The sequence below is a fragment of the Psammomys obesus genome, unplaced genomic scaffold, assembly GCF_907164565.1.
Source record: "Psammomys obesus unplaced genomic scaffold, mPsaObe1.curated_primary_1811, whole genome shotgun sequence".
Classification (NCBI taxonomy): Eukaryota; Metazoa; Chordata; class Mammalia; order Rodentia; family Muridae; genus Psammomys; species Psammomys obesus.
In genome coordinates, this window is record NW_026591739.1 from 1 (window position 1) to 21,026 (window position 21,026).

Below are 21,026 nucleotides of genomic sequence, written 5' to 3' on the forward strand. Positions count from 1 at the left end.
TATGTATGTATGTATGTATGTATGTATGTATGTATGTATGTATGTATATGTACTGGCTGTTTTGTGAGTCAATGTGACACAAGCTGGAATCACTAGAAAGGAAGGCGCCTCAGTTGAGGACATGCCCCCATGTGATCCAGCTGTAAGGCATTTTCTCAATTAGTGATCATTGGGGGAGGGCCCAGCCCATTGTGGGTGGTGTCACCCCTGGGCAGGTTGTCCTGGGCTCTATAAGAAGGCCAGCTGAGCAAGCCAGGGGAAGCAAGCCAGGAAGCAACACCCTCGATAGCCTCTGCCTCAGCTCCTGTCTCGAGGTTTTAGCCCTGCTTGAATTCCTGTCTTGACTTCCTTCAATGATGGATTGTGATCTGGAAGTGTAAGTCAAATAAACCCTTTCTTCCGCAACTTGTTTTTTTGGTTATAGTGTTTCATTGCAGCAATAAAACCCTGACTAAGACAGTATGTATGTATGAATGATTGATTGAATGAATAAATGAATGTATGTTATTTGTGTGTCTGTCATAGCACGGAAGTCAGAGGATAATTCTCAGAACTTAGTTCTCAATTCCGAACTATATGGGTCCTGGGGATCAAACTCAAGTTCTTGGCCTTGGCAACCTCTGCCTATTGAGCATCTCACAAGTCCTTTCTTTTTGTTTTTTCTTTTTGAGACATGATTTCAGTATTCATCGCTGGTTTGCCTGGAACTCACTGTGTCGAGCAAACTGGCTTTGAATTTGAAGAGGCTCACCCACCTCTGCCTCCTGAGTGCTGAGATTATACACACCCGGCCGGGCTCTTCTCCTTCTCACCGTAAGGTCCAGGCTTCAGGATGGAGCCCTGGAAGGCCTTTACGTTTTATGCAACCCCCCCTTCCCTGCACAACCAAGGAGGTGGTCAAGCACCCCCCCTTCCCTGCACAACCAAGGAGGTGGTCAGCTCTTTTTCTGCTCTGTCCACCCAGCATCGGGGGGTGGTAGCGCTCCCTCACCTGTCTCTAGCTGACTCTTTGCTTGCTGTTAGCCTGGGTGAGCATCACCAGCCATGCCAACCTCAAGATGTTGCTGGTCTAGCCACTGGGGGAGGGGACTGCTAGCCAGTAAGTACATCAGGGTTCTCTTTGTTCTCATGTATTCGTGATCAACTTACCATTTTTTAAAAAGATTTATTTATTTATTATTTATACAGTATTCTGCCTGCATGTGAGCCAGTAGGCCAGAAAAGAGCATCAGATCTCATTATAGATGATTATGAGCCACCATGTAGTTGCTGGGAATTGAACTCCCGGACCTTTGGAAGAACAGTGAGTGCTCTTAACCTCTGAGCCAGCTCTCCAGCCCCCACCAGCTGACCTTTTCACCAGGACAGAAAGCCAACCCTATCAACAGGATAACAAACAAATGCCTCCAAAAAAAAAAAACAAAACAAAACAAACAAACAAAAAAAAACCCTCTCCCTTAGTGCCACAAGCAGCTTGGTGAGAGTAAGAATGGCTGGGTCTATGATAATATCCCAAAGCTTGTTTCTTACTGATGATGGTGGTTGTGTTACTGAATGTGGTACCTGTGGTTTGTGGTTTGGCTTACAGTTCAAGTCGCCCTAATATTTGGTGCAAAGATATTAGACTATGTCTTCAACCTGTGCAAAGGTAAACTTGACTACCTGGAGCGGCTCTCTGACAATCTGCTGCTGAAGATCATCTTCTATCTTGACATGGAAGATATCTCCAGGCTCTCTCAGACATCAACCAGGTTTGCAAAGGTAACAGTCCCTGTTGCCGTGTGGGCTGCACCAGGAGCCCTCCCACTGAGCTAACCCTGGGATCCATATTTCTCTTGTTTCTTATTATTTAGCGTGTTGGTCTCTCTCTCTCTTTCTTTCCATCTATCATATGTGGGTGTTTGGCCTGCATGTATGTATGTATGTATGTATGTATGTATGTATGTATGTATGTATGTGTACTATGTGCATGCAGGGTCCCTGGAAAACAGAAGAGGGCATCTATTCCTCTGAAACTAAAACTAAAGGCAGTTATGCATTACCGTGCTATGTGGGTGCTGGGAACCAAACCTAGCTACTAAGCAAGAGCAGCCAGTGCTCTTACCTCCTGAGCCACCTCTCTAGGCACTCTGTTTTGTTTTTTATCTGTCTGTCTATCTATCTATCTATCTATCTATCTATCTATCTATCTATCTATCCATCCATCTAGCTATTTATCAAGGTAAGGATTTATGTAGTACATGTTAACCTTGAACAACAACAACTACTATTATAATTTCTTCTTTTTGTTGTTATTGTTTGTTCGTTTTTTGTTTTTTTAAGTGTGTTTTTATTTTATTATGTATACAATGTTCTGTGTGCATGTTACCCTGAACATGAGAAGAGGGCACCAGATCTCATTGTAGATGGTTGTGAGCCACCACGTGGTTGCTGGGAATTGAACTCTGGACCTCTGGAAGAGCAAGCAATGCTTTTAACCTCTGAGCCATCTCTCCAGCCCTGTTTGTTTGTTTTTTAAGTTTTCGAGATGGTTTCTCTGTGTAGCCTTGGCTGTCCTGATTTGCTTTGTAGACCAGGCTGGCCTCAAACTGACAAAGATCTGCCTCTACCTCCCTTAGTGCTGGGATTAAAGGCTTGCACCAGCATGCCTGGCTTTCTTTTTTGTTTTTCAAGACAGTGTTTCTCTGTGTAGCCTAGATTGTCCTAGGACTTATGTTGTAGACTAAGGTGGCCTCAGAGATTTGCCTGCCGCTGCCTCCTGAGTTCTGGAATTTAGGATGTGGGCCACGTGCTTTCCTTAGCTTTGAATTTCTAATCTTTTTGTTTCTACCTCCTAAGCACTGGAATTATAGGCCTGTGCCACCATGGAAAACTTATTTTTCTGTTGAGACAGTTGATATTGTCTCTTTCTGTAGTACAGGCTGGCCTTGAACTCATGGGAATTCTCCTGCCTCAGCCTTCCAAATTCTGGGATTATAGATGTGAACCACCACACCTGGCTTATTTGTGTTTAATCTCTATAGTCATTTTGACTCCTGCCTCTATGACATGCACTGTCCTAGGCACCCAGACAACAAGATGACATTATTCCCACCCTCAAGGAACATGCTATCATATATTAGAGAGCTAAACAGAGTCCGTTGACTGCAGTATAATATGGTTTGAATAGAAACAGTCACGCAAGGTACAAGGACTGTGTGCTAAGTGGTTCCTGTGCTTTGCTTCTTAGAAGTGGGTAACTCTATCTTTTTTTTAGGGTTTCTCTGTGTAGCCTTGGCTGTCCTGGACTTACTTTGTAGACAAGGCTGGCCTCAAACATCGATCTGCCTGCCTTTATCTCCCTGAGTGCTGGGAATAAAGGTGTGTATCACCATGCCCGGCCAGAGTCAACATTTTCTTCCCACAATAATACAGTAAAGCTGTCTTTATGATCAGAATTTATTTTCAGTATTATAATTTATTAGTATGCATAATATTTATTTATTTCTATTTATTTAGTTTATGTGCACTGGTATTTTGCCTTCATGTAATTCTGTATGAGGGTGTTGGGTCCCCTGGAACTGGAGATACAGACAGCTGTGAACTGCCATGTGGGTGATAGGAACTGTACTGTTCTTCCGGAGGTGGTGCTCTTAACCACTGAGCCATCTCTCTGCCCCTCTCTTTATTTCTGAGACCAGATCCCAGTATAAATTAAGTTGCTGTGGAACAGGCATGATCCTCTTGCCTTAGTACCCCAAGTACTGGGCTTATAGGGTGTGTCATCACATCTAGCTTACATTTTTTAGACTTGACTTTTATTTTCTAAATGTGAAGGATGAGAAATAAGTACTATGAGTAATTATTGTTTGCATACATCTTTTGAAAATATTTTATTACTTTTTGGAGGAGGGTATTTTCAAGACAGGATTTCTCTGTGTAGCTTTGGGAGTCCTGGAACTAGCTCTGTTGACCAGGCTGGCCTCAAACTCACAGGGATCTGACTGCCTCTGCCTCTGAAGTGCTGTGATTAAAGACATGCACCACCAACTGCCCAGCTTATTTTTTATATGAATTAATTAATTTGTTTATTTATTTTGATAAGGTATTATTATGTAGCCTTCGCTGGCTTGGAACTCATAGAGATCTCCTTACCTCTGCTTCTCAAAAGTGCTAGGATTAAAGGTATGCACCACCAGGCCCAATCCAGGTATTCATACTTTAAAGAAGATGCTGAGGTGATCAGAATCCACTGGTAGGGCCCTAGTGAAAGCATCTGCCAGGGCCTGAATTTGTTGTCTTGTGCCATTGCAAGGGCTTGGCAGGAACTGGCAGCAACTGGGGATCTCTGTCCTCATGCTGGGCATCTACTTCCTTCAAGTTCTCAGGCCCACTCTGTTTCTCCCGTTCTCACTGTTCTGCCTTTATTGCAGCCCAGCTTGCACTGCATAACATTCCCAGCGCTCTGGAGCCAGGCTGTCCGTATGTTTGTTGTGTGTTTGTGCGTATGCGTGGGTACACATGCCATCATGTGTGTATGGAGACAGAGGACAACACTGTGGAGTTAGTTCTCATCTTCCATCTTTATGTAGGTTCTAGGGGTTGAACTTGGGTTGCCAAGCTTGCATGGCAAGTGCCTTTACCTACTTCACCATCTCTTCAGCCCTTTATTCTCTCTCTCTCAGATATCATGAATATAGTGTTCTGCTTGCATGTATGCCTGCAGCCAGAAGGCTCCAGATCTCATTACTGATGTTGTGAGCTATCATGTGGTTGCTAGGAATTGAACTCAGGACTCTGGAAGAGCAGCCAGTGCTCTTAACCTCTGAGCCATCTTTCCAGCCCCTCCCCTCGAACCCTTTTTAAAGGTCGATACGTAACTGTGGGTGACCTTGAATTTCTGACCTTCAAAGTCCTGGGATTCCAGGCATGTGCCACCATACCCAGTTTATGCAGTGCCGGGGATTGAACCTTGTACCTAACCGTGTACTGGATAAGCACTCCACTACCTGAGCTGCAGCCTCAGCATTTTTTTTTTTTTTTTTTGAGACAGTCACACTATGTAGCTTTGGTTGGTCTGGTACTTGCTATGTAGACAGGTCAACCTCAAACTCACAGAAGTCTGTGTGCATCTTTTTCCTGAGTACTAGGATTAAAGATATGCACCACCATGTCTACCTCAGTTTTTTTAAAATTACATTTATTTATTTGTTTATCTGTGTATCTATCTATTTTTTTTTTTTTTTGTGTGTGTGTGCATGTATGTTCATGCACACTTTTGTGCCACAGTATTAGTGTAGAGGCCAGTGGACAGCCTCTGAAAATTGATTCTTTTTTTCTACTTTGTGGGTTCAGGGGAATTTTAAGATAGCACGCTTGGTAGTAAATGCCTTCACCTACTGAGCCATTTTGCCAGCTCCTTGGATTTTTAAGTATTGTACTCCCCCCACCATTTAAAAGACTTGTGCATGTTCATCCATGTTCACTAGGGCTGAAGCCAGGGCTTCATATATACTAAACATGCACATTGATGTGGCTATGGTGCTCACATCTGTCGTTTCAGCCTTTGAGAGGCTGAGGCAAGAGGATCCTGTGAGCCGGAGGGCAGCCGAGTCTACACAGTGAGCCCTGGCCAATTAGAGCTACATGGTAAGACCCCATGTGTCACATGTACTAGCATGTCCTACCTCCCTCGACTTTTATTCCTGTCAGACTGAAGACTCCCTTCACTTAAGTTGGTATGTCTACCTTGGCAGAGTACCTAGCTTAGGTCAGCTCCAAGGATATAAAGATTTCTCAGTGATTAAGAGGGATTGCTGCCCTTCTAGAAGACTTGAATTTGGTTTCCAGTGTCCATGTCAGGTGGATCACAACTACTTCTAACTCCAGCTCCAGGAGACACAACACCCTCTTTTCCCCTCTGAGGAAACTTCACACAAGTAGCATATACACACAGGTGTTGCTAATGCATACCTGTAATCATAGCAGCAACTAAAGATCTGGTGGGCTCAGTGGCTTTATTTTTCCGTATGAACAAAGAAGCCTCCTCAGAGCTTGACTCACAAGAGAGCAACCCTGCAGGTGGCTTGTATGCCAGACAGACAGAGTTCTACATCTGTCAGGCAGGGTTCTATACCTCAGATGGAAGGCCGGCCCTGAGCTGAAGGACGTTCACCGAGATGCACAGCCACGCAGCCGCCTTCCATGGGTGCCTGCTTCCCTTCTATCCTCTCTCCCGACCCCCTTCCCTGCCAAGGCACCAGAAATGACCCAAAGAAACCTCCAGTGTACTTAGAGAGGCCAGAGACTCAGGTTGGGAGCAACAGTGACCACATTCCTTGTGGTTTAGAAATGAGGTAAGCTGGGCGCCTGTAATTCCAGCACTCTGGGGGGCACAGGCAGGTGGATCTCTGTGAGTTCCAGCCAGCCTGGTGTACAAAGCAGGTCCAGGACAGCCAAGGCTACACAGAAAAACCCTGACTTGAAAAAGAAAGAAAGAAAGAACTGAGGACACTAAGCTTTCTTGCACATGAGATCTGCCTCAGAAACAACATAACAAAATGGCTGGGGTGGTGTCTCATACCTGGGAGACAGGCAGGAGGATCTCTGTGAGTTCTAGGACAGCCAATGCTATTAGTGAAACACTGTCACAAACAAACACACACCACCAAAACAAAACACTCTCTACTGTCACATTTTAGCTGAGGAAGCAGATTTAATTTTTTTAAGTGTGTGTTTGTGTGTGTGTGTGTGTGGTATGTATGTGAGCAGGTAGGTGTTCTATAGCATGTATGTAAAGGTCAGAAATTCCAGGGATCAAACTCAGGCCTTTGGACTTTGTGTGTGTGCATGTGTGTGTGTTTAGAGACAGGCTTTTCTGTGTAGACTTGGCTGCCCTGGACTCGCTTTGTAGACCAGGCTGGTCTTGAACTCATAGAGATCTACCTGCCTCTTCCTTCCTGAGTGCTGGGATTACAGGCATGCACCACAGCACCTGGCTGGCCCTTGGACTTTTTAGAGAAGCAATTTTCACTGCTGAGCCACCTCACCAGCCCACAGGGACATTTATTTTGTTTATTTTCCTTGAGTCCACAAACTCCCTTTGAAGGGGATCCCCAACTCCAGACAAGGAGAGCAGGTGAACACACAGCTGTCAGGTCTCTCCCTATGTGGCTTTGAGGGTGCCGAGGGGACCTAGAGAATGCGTGGGTAGTATGTGTTTTACTGTCTGTGTCATTATCTTGAGTCAGGGTATTACTATGTAACCCTGACTGTCTTGGAACTCACTATATAGACCAGGCTGGCCTTGAACTCATAGAGACCCACATGCTTCTGCTTCCCAGGTGTCGAGAATGACAGTGAGCGCTGCTTCACCCAGTGCAAGATCCACACCATACTGTTCTGCTCCGGGGATGGAGCTCAGTGGTAGGGCTTGTGCTTAGCGCCTGCGAGACTCTGGGTTCAGCGGTGGGCACCCTGGGCTCCAGGGAGAAACTGTTTCCCCAGATAGATGTTTGCACAGCAGCGGGGCGCCTTTAAACAAGCACCAGGCCAGAGAACTGGGCTTTGTTCTAGCTGCTCCCCATCCTGAGGCAAACATTCTTCCTTGTTCGTTCTGAGCACCATTTCCTGGTTTATAAAAAAAAAAACACAGGTTTTAGCTTGAATCCACTCAAGCCTTTTCTAAAATCCCCGTGTCAACTTCATACAGGAATTCTAGCTTAGCACCTCCAGGGGGTACTAATCCTATGATTCGCTTTCACCGCCTGGCAACTGAGCCCCAAAGTTTGGGGTGCTCAACAGAGAAAAACAAAACAAAAACAAAAAACCCAAGCATTTTCACCTGGCGTGGTGGCGCCCGCCTTTAGCCCCAGCACTCGGGAGGCAGAGGCAGGCGGATCTTCGTGAGGCCAGCCTGGTCTACAGAGCGAGCTCCAGGATAGCTAAGGCTACACAGAGAAACCCTTTCTCGAAAAACAAAACAACAAAACACAAAACAAAAAAGTCAGGATTGTGGCACATTTTTAATCGCAGCACTCAGGAGCAGAGGCCAGCAGATCTCCGTGAGTTCAAGGCCAGCCTGGCCTAATAGTGAGTTCTATGCTTAGCCAGGGCTACATAGCGAGACTGTTTAAAAACAAAACCCTCAGAAATGTTTCAGGATGAAACCCATGATTCAGTGTCACTGCTTAATTTGCCTTGTGTGACTTGTAATGGCTGTCCCGGTTGCTGTTTATGCAGATTTGGGGACCAGGTTCACTAGTTCAGGTTGGCCTCAATTCTCTGTACAGCTGAGTGCAGCCGTCTCAGGTTCTTCACTAGGTCAGCCCAGCATTCCACCTCACCAGCTAGCAGAAGCTACTACCTTCAACTTCCCAGCCTCCCGCCTTCCCCTCCCAAGCTCCTCCTCATCTAGTTAATGTAGTGCCCGGGGCTGAACCCTCTGCCTCACGAATGGCAGGCAGGCACTAATACTCTACCAGCTGAGCCCCGGAGTCACGTCTTTTTCATATACATATATAATTTATATGTGCACTGGTGTTTCACCTGCATGTGTGTCTGTGTGAGGGTGTGGATTCCCTGGAACTGGAGTTACAGACAGTTGTGAGCTGCCATGTGGGGGTGCTGGGGATTGAACTTGGGTCCTCTGGAAGAGCAGCCAGTGCTCTGACCCGCTGAGCCATCTCTCCAGCCCCAGGTCTCACATCTTAGCTGAGTGCAGGACTTGCTTTTCTCCACTGCTTCTCTGGGTGTCTGTAGATCCTGCTGCATTTCCTCTTCTCTGACTACAGCAGTTTCTGAAGGCCAAACCTTCCTGGCACCCAAAGTCACGCCGCGCCTCCTAGATGGCCGGCGGTTTGTTTCATAGTGGTTCATGAGCTGGTGGATGGCGTGTCTTACCCTGCCCCTGGCTCTCCCGCCCCGCAGCTGTGCAAGTCCGACCCACTGTGGGAGCAGATAGTTCAGACGGCCTGTGACACCATCACCCCCGACATGCGGGCCCTGGCAAAGGACGTGGGCTGGAGACAGATGTTCTTCACCAACAAGATCCAGCTGCAGAGGCAGATCTGCCGGAAGAGGCAGAAGCAGAGGCAGGCAAAGCAGAAGGAGAAGCAGAAGAGTATTTAGGGGCTCTTCTCACCAGCAGGGGCCACAGCCTGCTTCTCTCACGTCCACCTCTCACACTCTCTGTTGAACAACAGGTTTTGACGTTAAGCTATTCCGGGAATCACTTGCAAATCTGATTTTGCACACACACACATGCAAATCCACCCAGTCCCTTGCTTGAGCAGCCTCTTCTGTCCTGCTCAGGCCAATCCTATGGCCCAAGTACTAAGGGCGATGAGACAGGAAGCTCAGGCCGCGCCACCTTCCCCGTCCCCTGTTCCCCTGAGGAAAGAGGTACCTGTTGTGTATGAACTAACAATAAAGAGATACTAGCTGGCTTGTGTTTTTGTTTGGATGCCAAGCTGGACTTTGAGGATGACTTTGAACCCTCTTGCCTCCACCTCTGCACTGCTGGGATTCCAGGCATTCACCGCCATGCCCAGTTCATAAGGTGCTGACCTTCGTGCCAAGTGCACACTGTATCCATGGCACCCCCTCCCTACCCCCAACTCGACACATGGCTGGCTAAATGTCTGTTCTGTCTAGGCATTCAAAATGGCCGCTTGACTTTTGATTTTTTTTCCCCTGATGTTGTCTTACCTGCATCTCTCTGTGGAATGGGAGGTGCAGGTGCCAAGGGAGGCACCCCAGGAGAGCACAGCTGCCTCCTCACTTCATCCAGCAGAGTTTTTATCCATTCACTGTCCTTGTGGGCCTGGGGTGTCATCTACCACACAAACATCCCCTGACAGCCCTGGAGTTTAGGCAGCTCTTACTTAGAGGATGAGTACCACTGTTTAAGCTGCCAGTTCTTCGAGGGAAAGCGCTGCTTTCTGAAGGGAATGCAGACAGCCAGCACTTTGCAGCAGGGATCTGAAGAGTGTAGACAGTGGGTGACCAGTGCAAACAGTTCATGTGGCCCAGGGATGCTCTTCCTCTGTCACACAACAGGTTGAAGACCTGTCTTAAAAAAGAGGTAGGGCGTGGTGGTGGTGGTAGAGGCAGGCAGATCTCTGATTTCGAGGCCAGCTTGGTCTACAGAGTGAGTCCCAGGGCTACACAGAGAAACCCTGTCTCCAAAAAAATGGGGGGGGGGAACAAATGTGGCAGGGAAGGCTGGAGAGATGACTTAGCGGCACTCTTGTTACTCAGTGTACTTGAGTTCCAAGAGAGAACTGAAAACCCAGAACTTCTGGTCCACATCTTTCAGTTGACAAGCAGTCAGAAAAAAGTTCTAAACTGGTAGCTCAGAACTTTTGCTTTTATACAGATTTCTTTTCATAGTATGTGTATGGGTGTTTTGCCTATATGTAAATCTGTGAACCACTCAAATGCCTGGTGCCCACAGAAGCCAGAAGAGGCTGTCTGATCCCTTAAAGCCCAAGTTGCAGACTGTTGTGAGCCATCATCTGGGTCCTCTGGAAGAGCAGCCAGTGTTCTTGACTGCTGCGCCATCTTTCCAGCACTCAGTATCATTTAAAAAGTCTTTCCATGTTGTATATTGTTAATTATGGTTTCCATTTGAAAAGGCTACAAGGAAAATTCCCTCAGCATGCCCACAGAAGTCCAGATCACACTTGGTGATTGGAAAAGAAGTTAGCTGAAAGAATCAAGTAGCATCTCCAACTGCTCTGTAGATAGTACCTGACCAGAATGCAGTGTGATGTTCATAGGCAGACACAGAACTTGGGAAGCAGAGGCAGGTACATATATGGAGTTGAAGGCCACCCAAAGGCTACATAATGAAACTGTCTCAGTCAGTCAATCAAACAAATAAATGGCAGGAACATGACTGAGTGAAGACAGATATCTAAAACCGATTGAAATGTTTTGTTCTTAAATATACAGAGAGTAGTTTTCCAGTAGTTCTGTATAAAACAATTGGTGCCTGCCTGTAATCTCAGCACTCATATATGTTAAAAAAAAAAAAAAGGAGAGATATCGGTTTTATACAAAAACTTATTGACCACCTAAGACAACAACCTTTATTTAGTTGCAGGTAAATAAAAAAAAAAAGCACAGTTACACAAACAACAAACTATAAAGCATATGGTATGATTACACAATTAAGCCTTGAGAGTATCTTCAGAACACGGCAGGTATGAATAGGAGCCGTTCGTTGCCAGCAGGACTTGTTTCAGTCCTGCAGGGACCTCTGATTCAGGAGAAGCCACTGCACCCTCAGGCATACTGAGTCCACAGCGAGAAGCACCAGCAGCCTAACACGGATGCAGTTCCAGCTGGGTCAATAGGTGGAAAGTTCCCGTTTCTGATGCGCAGCCAGCAATACAAGCATCCCTTATCATGGGCTGTAGCACCATTGGACACACTTAACACCGCCTCCTGTTAACTGAGGTTGCAGACGATGAAAATAACGAAGTAATGAAGTTTTCAAAATACATAGCATGTGGTTTAATGGTTCCTAATTGTATGTATCTTTTTTTAAATGAAAACAATTATCACTGCTTCAGCTTTAAAGGTTATCCTTATAATTTATTTATTTTTGAGACAGATTCTCACTATGTTGCCCTATCTGATCTGGAATTCACTACGTGGAGAGGCTGGCCTCGAACTCCCAGAGATCTGCCTGCCTCTGACTCCCAAGTGCTGGGATTAAAAGTATGCACCACCATTTCTGGCTGATATTACCTTTATTAAAACATCAAGTTGTGCTACAGATATGATGATAATAAACAAGTCTTTGGCCAGGGGTGGAGGCAGAGGCAGGCAGAGAAAGGCAGGTCTCTATATAATTTCAAGGCCAGCCTGGTCTACATAGTGAGACCTTGTCTGAAAACAAAACAAAACAAAACAAAACAAAACAAAACAAAACAAAACAAAACAAAACCCAAACGTGCTAAGCCAAATGGAGCCTGACATGCAAATTACTATCTATCTACTTTCCAGGCAATGCTCAAGTCATTGGAGGTAATAGCAAGTATGTGCATTGGTGGGGCCTTCGGGGCTCCTTTCTGTGAGCCAGCTTGCTTAGTACTGGTGTTGTCTGGGTAGTTTCACAGAGCAACCTTTCCACTAGTCCTTAGGGCAGGAGACAATGGAGACCAGGCAGAAAGAAAGTGTTCATTTAATTACCTGTTAACATCTGGGAAGCGCTCCTTGAATTCTGCCTGCAAGTTAGACCTTGGGAGCGTTCTGCAATTCCAGTTGCTAGCATTCTGCCTCTAATTACCAAAGATAATTGAGAATGGGGTGGATTCACTTTAGGTAAATTTGACCCAAGACACTGGCAATTTTGTTGGAGGAGCAAATTGTGAGTAGAAGTTCCTCGCTTTACGGTGTGGAGGTGGATCCTAGGGTCTTGAACGTGTTAGGCAACACTCTTATTGCTGAGCTACAACCCCATACTAGAAAGTAGACATCCGAGTCATTTAAAGGGCTGTATAAACAAGTAAGGCAGTCGGAGATTTCAAAATGATCCTGGGAGGAGCATTCCAGTCTGTAGTCTGAAAATGGTTTAGCTTTAGAAAAATAGAGATCTCAGCTAAGGAAGAGTATTTGTTTTTATGATGTCCCAGATTGGACGTCTTCATGTATGAAGCCTACAAAGAGGACTATTTTTAAAACTGTGCCAAGCCCAGACAAGTGAATCATCTATATGGCAAGAGGCACCGGAGCTGAGCTGTTTGGCACCACTACCCCAGTGTGAGCACATGGTCAGCTACAAGGCAATCCAGCTATGATCCTCACAGCTTGACTCTTAAAAAAAAAAAATGGTATTTGTGTGTGTGTGTGTGTGTGTGTGTGTGTGTGTGTGTGTGTGAATGGGGTGTTGTGCAAATGAGAGTCCAGAAGAGGGTGGCTGATCCCAGGCAACAACTAGCTCTCTAGCGTATTTACTGGGCAAGAGAAACTCCAAAAAGATGGTGGGTTTTACCCCCCCTTTCCTGAGACAGAACTCAGTGATCCGCCTCTCAAGTGCTAGGATCAATGGCGTGTGCCACCACACCAGGCTCTAAGATGGTTGAATCTAAGGCAGTGGTATGAATCAAAGCGTCGGATTCATAGCCCTTAATTCGATAGTCAAGTGCACTAAGAAACACAGCTGCCGCGAAGGACATCATAGAACACATGGGAAGGATTTGTGTTGAGTTGCGGATAGGGCTGACCTCATCTTCAATGTTAGAAAGGATGGCCAGTGTCACTTCTTAAAGGAAGAGTTAGAAACTGTACTTCTTAGCTACAGAATTCTTTCACAAAAATAAAAACTGTGTGTTTTTTGTTTGTTTTTGTTTTTCGAGACAGGGTTTCTCTGTGTAACCTTGGCTGTCCTGGAGTCACTTTGTAGAGCAGGCTGGCCTGCCTCTGCCCCCCAAATGCTGGGATTACAGGCATGTGCCACCATGCCCAGCTTCTAAACTATGTGTGTTTTCTTTTTTTTTAAATTGTACAAATTTGTATTTCTTTTTTTTTTTTAAGTTTTTTTTTTTAATTTATATTTCATGTGTATGTATGTTTTGTCTGAGTGCATATATGTGCACCACATGAGTGCAGTGGCTACAAGAGACCAGAAGAGGGTGTCTGGTCCCCTGGGACTGCAGTTATAGGTGGTTGTGAACCAAAATGTAGGTGCTGAGAGATGAACTCCAGTCCTCTCCAGTCCAGACCTCTTAACCATCTCTGCAGCTCACAGACTACATTGCTTTTGAAATGATACCAGCATTCCAGTAACTCCTTGTAAGAATTAATTTATGAAACCCATATTCTCATGTTCAAAGCCCATTCATCTGGACCATTTGTGGAAATATAGACACTTGGGTTTTGCCTAATGAAGAAGTGGTTGAGTTACAAAGCCTTTATTTCCAGTCTATGTATGTAAAACCTTAGCCCCAGTGGACAAGAGGAGAGAGAGAGGAGGAGAGAGGAAGAGGGAGCAGGGATGGAGAGAAATAGAGGAAGAGGGGGGGAGAGAAAGTAGGAGAAAGAAAAAGAGAAGGTGGGGTCTATTTTGTTTGTTTTTTGACGGGGTCTCATGTAGCCCAGGCTGGCCTGGAACTCACTAGGTAACAGGGACTAGTCTTGAGCCTCTGACCTTTCCACCTCCACCGAGAGCTGGGATTACAGGTGTTTGCCACCATGCCTGGCTCGAAAGTTTTCCTACGGGTGTCTGTATCGACTATTTCATAAGCTATAGACACCATCATCTCTAAAACACCTCTGCAGAGAGGCCATTCGAGGACAGACAAAGTGAGGACAATGGCATTCACAAGACACCGCCAGTTACCACACAGAGCGTCCCTCTAGCAGCCAGGTGAGGTAGGCACGAGGAGGGAATCCACACGAAAAGGTCCATGACACTAAGCATGTGCACCTTCTATGTACTTCCTTCTGGACTGTTCTATCCTCTGAATACACGGCTGAATGAGCAAAAAGACTATTCCTACCATGTAAAGCAAACCACACACATAAAAGGAAAAGTCGTACTTTTGTGTGATGTCGAAGATCCACCCTATGAAAACAAAAAATATATATATATTCAGTATAATACAGTTTAAGACAAAACTCAAACAGACAAAGCAGGCATTTATTGCTACCTCAAACTTTTTTTTTTTTAATAAGCGTTTGCACTGAGGATGTAGCTCAGTGGTAGAACATTTGCCTAGCACATGTGAGAGCCCAGGTTCAGACCCCAACACCACCTCACCAAAGAAATTTATTAACTTTTCTTTCTGACGCTAGGGATGGAACCCAGCACACTGAACATGTGGCCGCCCTGGGCCACAGAGATGGGCCGCATTCAAGCCTTTTTTTTTTTTTTTTTTTTTTTTTTGATAAAAAAATCTCACATATTCAAGGCTGGCCTCCAACTCACTGTGATTTATTATTCTTTCTGTCTCTATCTCTCTCCCTCTTTTGGTTTTCTCGAGACAGGGTTTCTCTGTGTATCCTTGACTGTCCTAGACTTGCTTTCTAGACCAGGCTGGCCTCAAACTCAGAGAGATCTGCCTGTCTCTGTGTCCCTGAGTGCTGGGATTATAGGCCTGTGCCACCGGGCCTGGCTGAGTTATTGTTCTTTAATTGCTAGTTTTTGATTGTTCTTGAGACAGGGCCTCACTATGTAGCCCTGGAACACACTACATAAACCAGGCTGGCCTAGAACTCACAGAGATCCCCCTCCCCGTTAGGAGTGAGCCACCAGGCCTGGCTGCTGCTATTTGCGTTTTTATCTCTGTGTAAGTGTACCTTTGTGCGTGGCATTCATGTACCAGGTGTGTGTGTGGAGGTCACAGGACAACTCTTTGGAGTAAGTGCTCCCCTCCTACCGTTCTGTGGGGCTCCAGGGATTGAACTCAGGTCATCCAGCATGTCGGACTTGGTTGGCAAGTGGCAAGCATGTTACCCACTGACCCATCTTATCAGCCCTGTTAAACGTGTTATTTGATTTCAAAAGAGAAGGCAGGTGTGGCAGAGGCAGCTGATCTCTGTGAGTTTGAGGCCAGCCTCTGCCTAGTCATAACAAGGCCAAATGGAGCTACCCCGGAGAACCTGCCTCAAAACAAAACAACAAACAAACAAACAAACAAAAATCCACCAACAACAATAACCAAAGGCCTTTTTTTTTTTGTCTGTTTTGGTTTTTCAAGACAAGGGTTTGTGTTGGTGTGTGTGTGTGTGTGTGTGTGTGTCTAGCTCTGGCTGTCCTAGAACTAGCTCAGTAGGTCAGACCTGCTGCCTCTGCCTCCTGAGTGCCGGAATTAAAGGCGTTCGCCACGACCTGGCTAAAGGTCATATTCTTTAGACGTGGCTTAGGCAAACGTCCTGCCCTTATCTCCATCTGGAATCTAAACCAAGATCAAGCGCATAATCCAAAAACAATGATTTCAGCTTCAGAATCTGAAAGCGGCACTGACATTGACATCTTGGCACCCCGACTTCTGCTCAGTGATTCGAGCAGAAAGAGGACCCCTATGGGTGAGGGCAACGTAAGTAAGTGAAGATGCTGCAGAGTCGAGGGTATCCTCCAGAACACCGAGCAGAGGAAGGTCCAAAGGTCCGTAATCTGAAAGTGATCAGGGCAGGACCTAGGGGCAAGGTCTGTCATCCCAGCTCCAGGAAGAGTATGAAGGAAAGGCCCGCCAGCGCTGCAGTGTCCTCGCAGGGTCAGCCTCCGCAACTTAATGAGACCCTGTCTCAAAATGAAAAGGAGCCGAGCTTGACCCACATCTCTCATCTCCTCCCCCTAAACTCCCGGCGCTTGGAAGGCAGAAGCAAGGCAGATCTCTGTGGGTTTGAGACTGGGCTGGTCTGCATAGTGCATTCCTGGCAAGACCGAGCCACACAGCGAGACCCTGTCCCCAAGAGGAAAACAAAAAATCAAAAGGACTGGTGATAAAGTCCAGTGGTGATCACTTATTTCCTTATCATGGGAAGAGGCCCTGGGTTCCACCCAACACCACCCAAAACACAGCAAAACAGAACAACTATAAATGAAGTTCTGTTCTGTTCAGCTCCAGCAGAAGCTGGCTCTGTCCCTTTAACAGTTAAATCTTCAGTCTTTTTTAACTCTATTTTTTTGTTCTTAATTATACTTTATTCACTTTGTATCCCCCCATAAACCCCTCCTTCCTCCCCTCCCAATCCCATGCATGCCCCTCCCCAAGTCCACTGATAGGGGAGGTCCTCCTCTCCTACCTTCTGATCTTAGTCTATCAGGTCTCATCAGGAGTGGCTGCATTGTCATATTCTGTGGCCTGGTAAGGCTGCTCCCCCCTCAGGGGGAGGTGATCAAAGAGTAGGCCAATCAGATTATGTCAGAGGCAGTCCCTCTTCCCAGTACTATGGAACCCACCTGGACACTGAACTGCCATGGGCTACATCTGTGCTGGGGTTCTAGGTTATCTCTATGCATGGTTCTTGGTTGGAGTATGAGTCTCTGGGAAGACCCCTGTGTTCAAATTTCTGGTTCTTTTGCTCTCCTTGTGGAGTAAATCTTCAGTCTTAAAGCGGCCAAGCAATTAAGAGCCAGAACTACAGCTCTTAGTCTCAACACCGTGCCGGAAGCAGAGTGGACTAGTATTGCCACTGTGTAACCCCAACTTCAGACATAGCACAAGACTCCATCTGACTGGAAAATGGAGTTGTCTTGATTTGTGTGTGTGTGTGTGTGTGAAGCTGTGGATTCTCTGGAGCCTGGAGTGGCTGTGAGCTCCTGACGTGGGTGCTGAGAACCAAGGCTCTGGAAGAGCAGTATGCACTCTTAATCACTGAGCCAAGCCCCCGGCCTACCACTGCCACACTTCTGACTGAACCAACGAGGGCCTCATGCTCGTTAGGCAAGCTCTCTTCCTATGTGCCACATCCTCAGCTGTTTGAACTCATGAGTAGTGATCTCCCAACCAGGCACACACCACCGCACCTGGTTGTGATCTTTGTTCTTTGATTTCCTGGGACCTTGGTAATCCCTTCATCCATTAACTCAGAGCATTTGCTTCAAAGTAAAACCTGGTTTCCTATTCTGTTGCCCTCCCTTTTCATTTGAGCACGCCCCAGGAGAAGGCTTGGTGTCTTTCTTATCAATTAAATTGCTTCCAGCTCTTGGACAACATTGACAATGCCTGTTAGAGTGCTAGATTTGAGCAGCTGGGTGAGGTAGTGCTCGGGTGTAATCCCAACACTCAGGGAGACAGAAGGCAGGTGGATCTCTGTGAGTTCAAGGCCAGCCTAGTCTACCAAGCGAGTCTAGGATAGCCAAGGCTACACAGAGAAACCCTGTCTCAAAAAACAAATAAACAAAACGATGAGGGTGAGCCATGCAGATACTCAGCCAAATCTGGTTGGCTGGGTTTTTCTAGAAAGTATTCTGAAAACATCTAGAAAAGTTACCTACTTGCTATGATGTCTTTTAAGGTGACATGAATACCCAGCAATGCTCTAAATAGATTGGATTGAAGTTGGTGTTGTCTGATGCCATGGCTGAAATGTCTGTGTAATGGCTTGAATTTCATGTCTTCCCTAAATGGAATCACAGGAATGTCCAATGTGGCACTAAATTGTACCAGATTTTTAAATGGGACTAGAAATCTTGCTGAAAAAATGAGAAACATGTTTGCTTCTGAAACCATTTACCCCCCCACCCCCCAAACAAAAAGGCAACTGGAGAAGTAATTTTCTTTGCAGCACATTAGGCAGCATTTGAGGCCATTTGGGATGTCTAGCAAGAATTAAATGTGCTTATTTAGTCGTTCGCATTGCCAGGCACCCTGACCCCACAGAGCATGAGCGCTGGGCCCGCATCTCATTATGACTTTAGTTTCTTGGCTTGGAGAGTCAACTAAACATTATGCAGGCAGCCAGTGAATGTCCTTCACCCTTAGTGTACGAATGGGTGGGAGGAGAGGAAGCAACAAACAAAAGGAGGAAAGGCCCTTTACACCCTCAACATCTGGCCAGGTGCCCCCAAAGCAGTGAGTTAGGCACCCACACAGACTTCTCTCTTTGACTGTTTCTGTTGTCGTAGTGAGTTTTTTTGTAGCTCAGGCTAGCTTTAAATTCCTGATGCTCCTACTTCCAACCCCCTCCCCCACACCCCACAAGTACTAGGATAACAGGCTTGCATCAACATGCTCTGCCTGAAAGTTCTCTCATAACTATATATTTTTATAAGTATATGTGAAAGATGTGTATTTATGTGTGTTTGTGTGAACATACACATGTGTGTGTGCTCGAGTGCGTGCACCTGTGTACATATGTGTGTTCTGAGTACTTGGAGGTCGAAAGACAATGCTGGGTGTGTGCCTCTCTTTCTCTCCATCTGTTCCTTTGAGGCAGGGTTTCTCCCTGAACTTGAGGCACAAGTTTTCTTGGCTAGACCTCTGACTGCCATGAGTCCAGTAAGATAATGTTAATGGCAGCTTATTATAGAAGCAACAGGCAACAAACATAAGTCTAGACTCAAACATGGATCTTTGTTTTGCTTTGTCTTTTGAGATGGGGTCTCATGTGGCTAAGGATCACCCTGGACTCCTGACCTTGTCTCTGCCTCTCAAGTGCTGGGACCACAGGCAGGCACTGCCATACCCAGTGTATGAAGTGCTGGGTGTAGAACGCCAGGCATTGCGCATGCCAGGCAAAGACTCTACCAGCTGCGACTCATCCTCTGCCCTGTTCTCGGTTCCTTCTTTTTTAAAAACTTTCATCTAGTGTGTATGTGTATGGGTCCGTGCCACAGCATGAATGTGGGGGTCAGAGGACGATCTGCAAGATTCTGTTCTTTCCTTCCACCATGTGGCTTCCGAGAATTGGACTCACCATCAGCTCAGTAGGCCTGGTGGCAAGCGCCTTTACCTGCAGTCATTTCACAGGCCCCTTGAGACAGGGTCTCATTATGTAGCTAGGGCTGGCCTGGAATTTATTACAATCCTCCTGCCTCTATACCCTTACTGCTGGCATTACAGGTACATACTACCACGGCTAGCCTTTCTGTTTTTTGAGACAATGTAGGCCGACCTCTAACTAGCAGTGTTTTTCCCACTTAAATTTCCCGAGTGCTGACATCAGCAGCACCTGTCACTACGGCCAGCTCTGGCATTGGATACTGGGAAGTGGGGTGCGGACCACCTCACATCCTGCATGGAGGCTAAGCTCTGGGCGCCTTGGGGCACTCACCTGCAAATGGTGGTCCCAGTAAGGCTGAGATGCCATTGGCACAGATGATGATGCCATAGGCATTGGCCAAGTGCTCAGTGCCAACCAGGTCTTCTGTCACCACGGGCATGAGGGAGAAATACCCGCTAGAAAACCCAATCATGGCGCAGATGACAGCCAGGCTCGCATAGGTGTGCATCAACGGCAGCAGGAAGATGCTGAGGACGAGGGTGAAGTTAGCAATGAGGAAGACGTTCCAGACGCTGATACAGGGGAGGTCAGCCACGGCCCCCAGCATCACCTTCCCCAAGATGTGAAGTATTGCTATGATCGAGGTCAGAGGGAACACATCGTTTTGGTCCGACAAGTTATACAAACTGACGATTTCCGGCAGGTGGATGAAGGGGATGACAAAGCTGCTATATGCGAACAGAGCCCAGAAAATAAAGGCTACAAATGTGTGGTTGGTAAAGAGTGAGGCTGTCCCAAAGTAGCCCGAGTACCAATCCCTGAAGCCCCTCTGGACCCGCACAGTAAGTTGGCTCACTGTCTTCAGAACCCGGAAGGCACACATGTTCTTCCTGGGACGGGTTTGACCTTGACTCTCCTGTGTTTGAAGGTCACAGACCGTCTCCTCATTCCCAAGCCTTCTCTCCTGTTCTTCAGTCACACCCAGTGGTCCTCCTGACTTCACAGATTCAGTCGAGTGAGTTGGGAGGGCACTCGGCTCCTCCCGTCCTGAGCAGCTTTCTACCCTTCCAGGAGAGAGAGGCCTCATGAGCGCTCCACAGACACACAGGTTCAAGGACACAGCACCTTGAATGAACATGGCATTCCGCCAGCCATACTCTGCACATAGGTATTTCAGCAACACGGTCATCAGGAAGGTCCCAAATCCTGTCCCTGTGGTGCTGAGGCCCTGGGCCAGGGCTCGTCTCTTCTGAAAATACCTTCCCACCATGACCACTGCGGGCAAGTAGACCATCCCGCTGCCCAGGCCTGCAGGGGGGAAGGAAGCACCGAGGCACCATCAGAATTCATAGGACATAAAGATCACCTGCTGTGTGAGGCAGTTTTCCAGATTATAGCAAAACACCTGAGGCAGTCAGCTTCAAAAGAAGAAACGTTTACTTTGGTTAGCAATTTTAGAGAACTTAGTTCCTGATGCTTTGGGGCATGGCATGGCAGAGCAAAACTCATGGCTGCTGGGAAATATGGGAAAAGAGGAAGAGAGGACTAGTGATCTAGCTGTTGGCACAGTGCTTGCGCTAGCATGCACAAATTCCCAGCGCCATGTAAAACTGGTCACAGTGACACCACAGGTACATAATCCTAGC

At 46.6% G+C, this 21,026-nt stretch overlaps 2 protein-coding genes across 2 annotated transcripts; one reads left to right on the forward strand and one right to left on the reverse strand.

Annotated features, from left to right (window-relative positions):
* Positions 1-1,588: 1,588 nt before the first annotated feature.
* On the forward strand, positions 1,589-9,417 carry Fbxo36 (F-box protein 36; the record flags this gene model as incomplete). The annotated part of the gene is made up of 2 exons (XM_055611916.1): positions 1,589-1,761; positions 8,908-9,417. Coding segments are annotated over 2 exons (374 nt in total), but the record flags the coding sequence as incomplete, so codon positions are not given.
* Positions 9,418-13,555: 4,138 nt separating this feature from the next.
* On the reverse strand, positions 13,556-20,688 carry Slc16a14 (solute carrier family 16 member 14; the record flags this gene model as incomplete). Its single annotated transcript, XM_055611915.1, is given in 2 exon segments — positions 13,556-14,554; positions 19,711-20,688. Coding segments are annotated over 2 exon segments (1,130 nt in total), but the record flags the coding sequence as incomplete, so codon positions are not given.
* Positions 20,689-21,026: the final 338 nt, after the last annotated feature.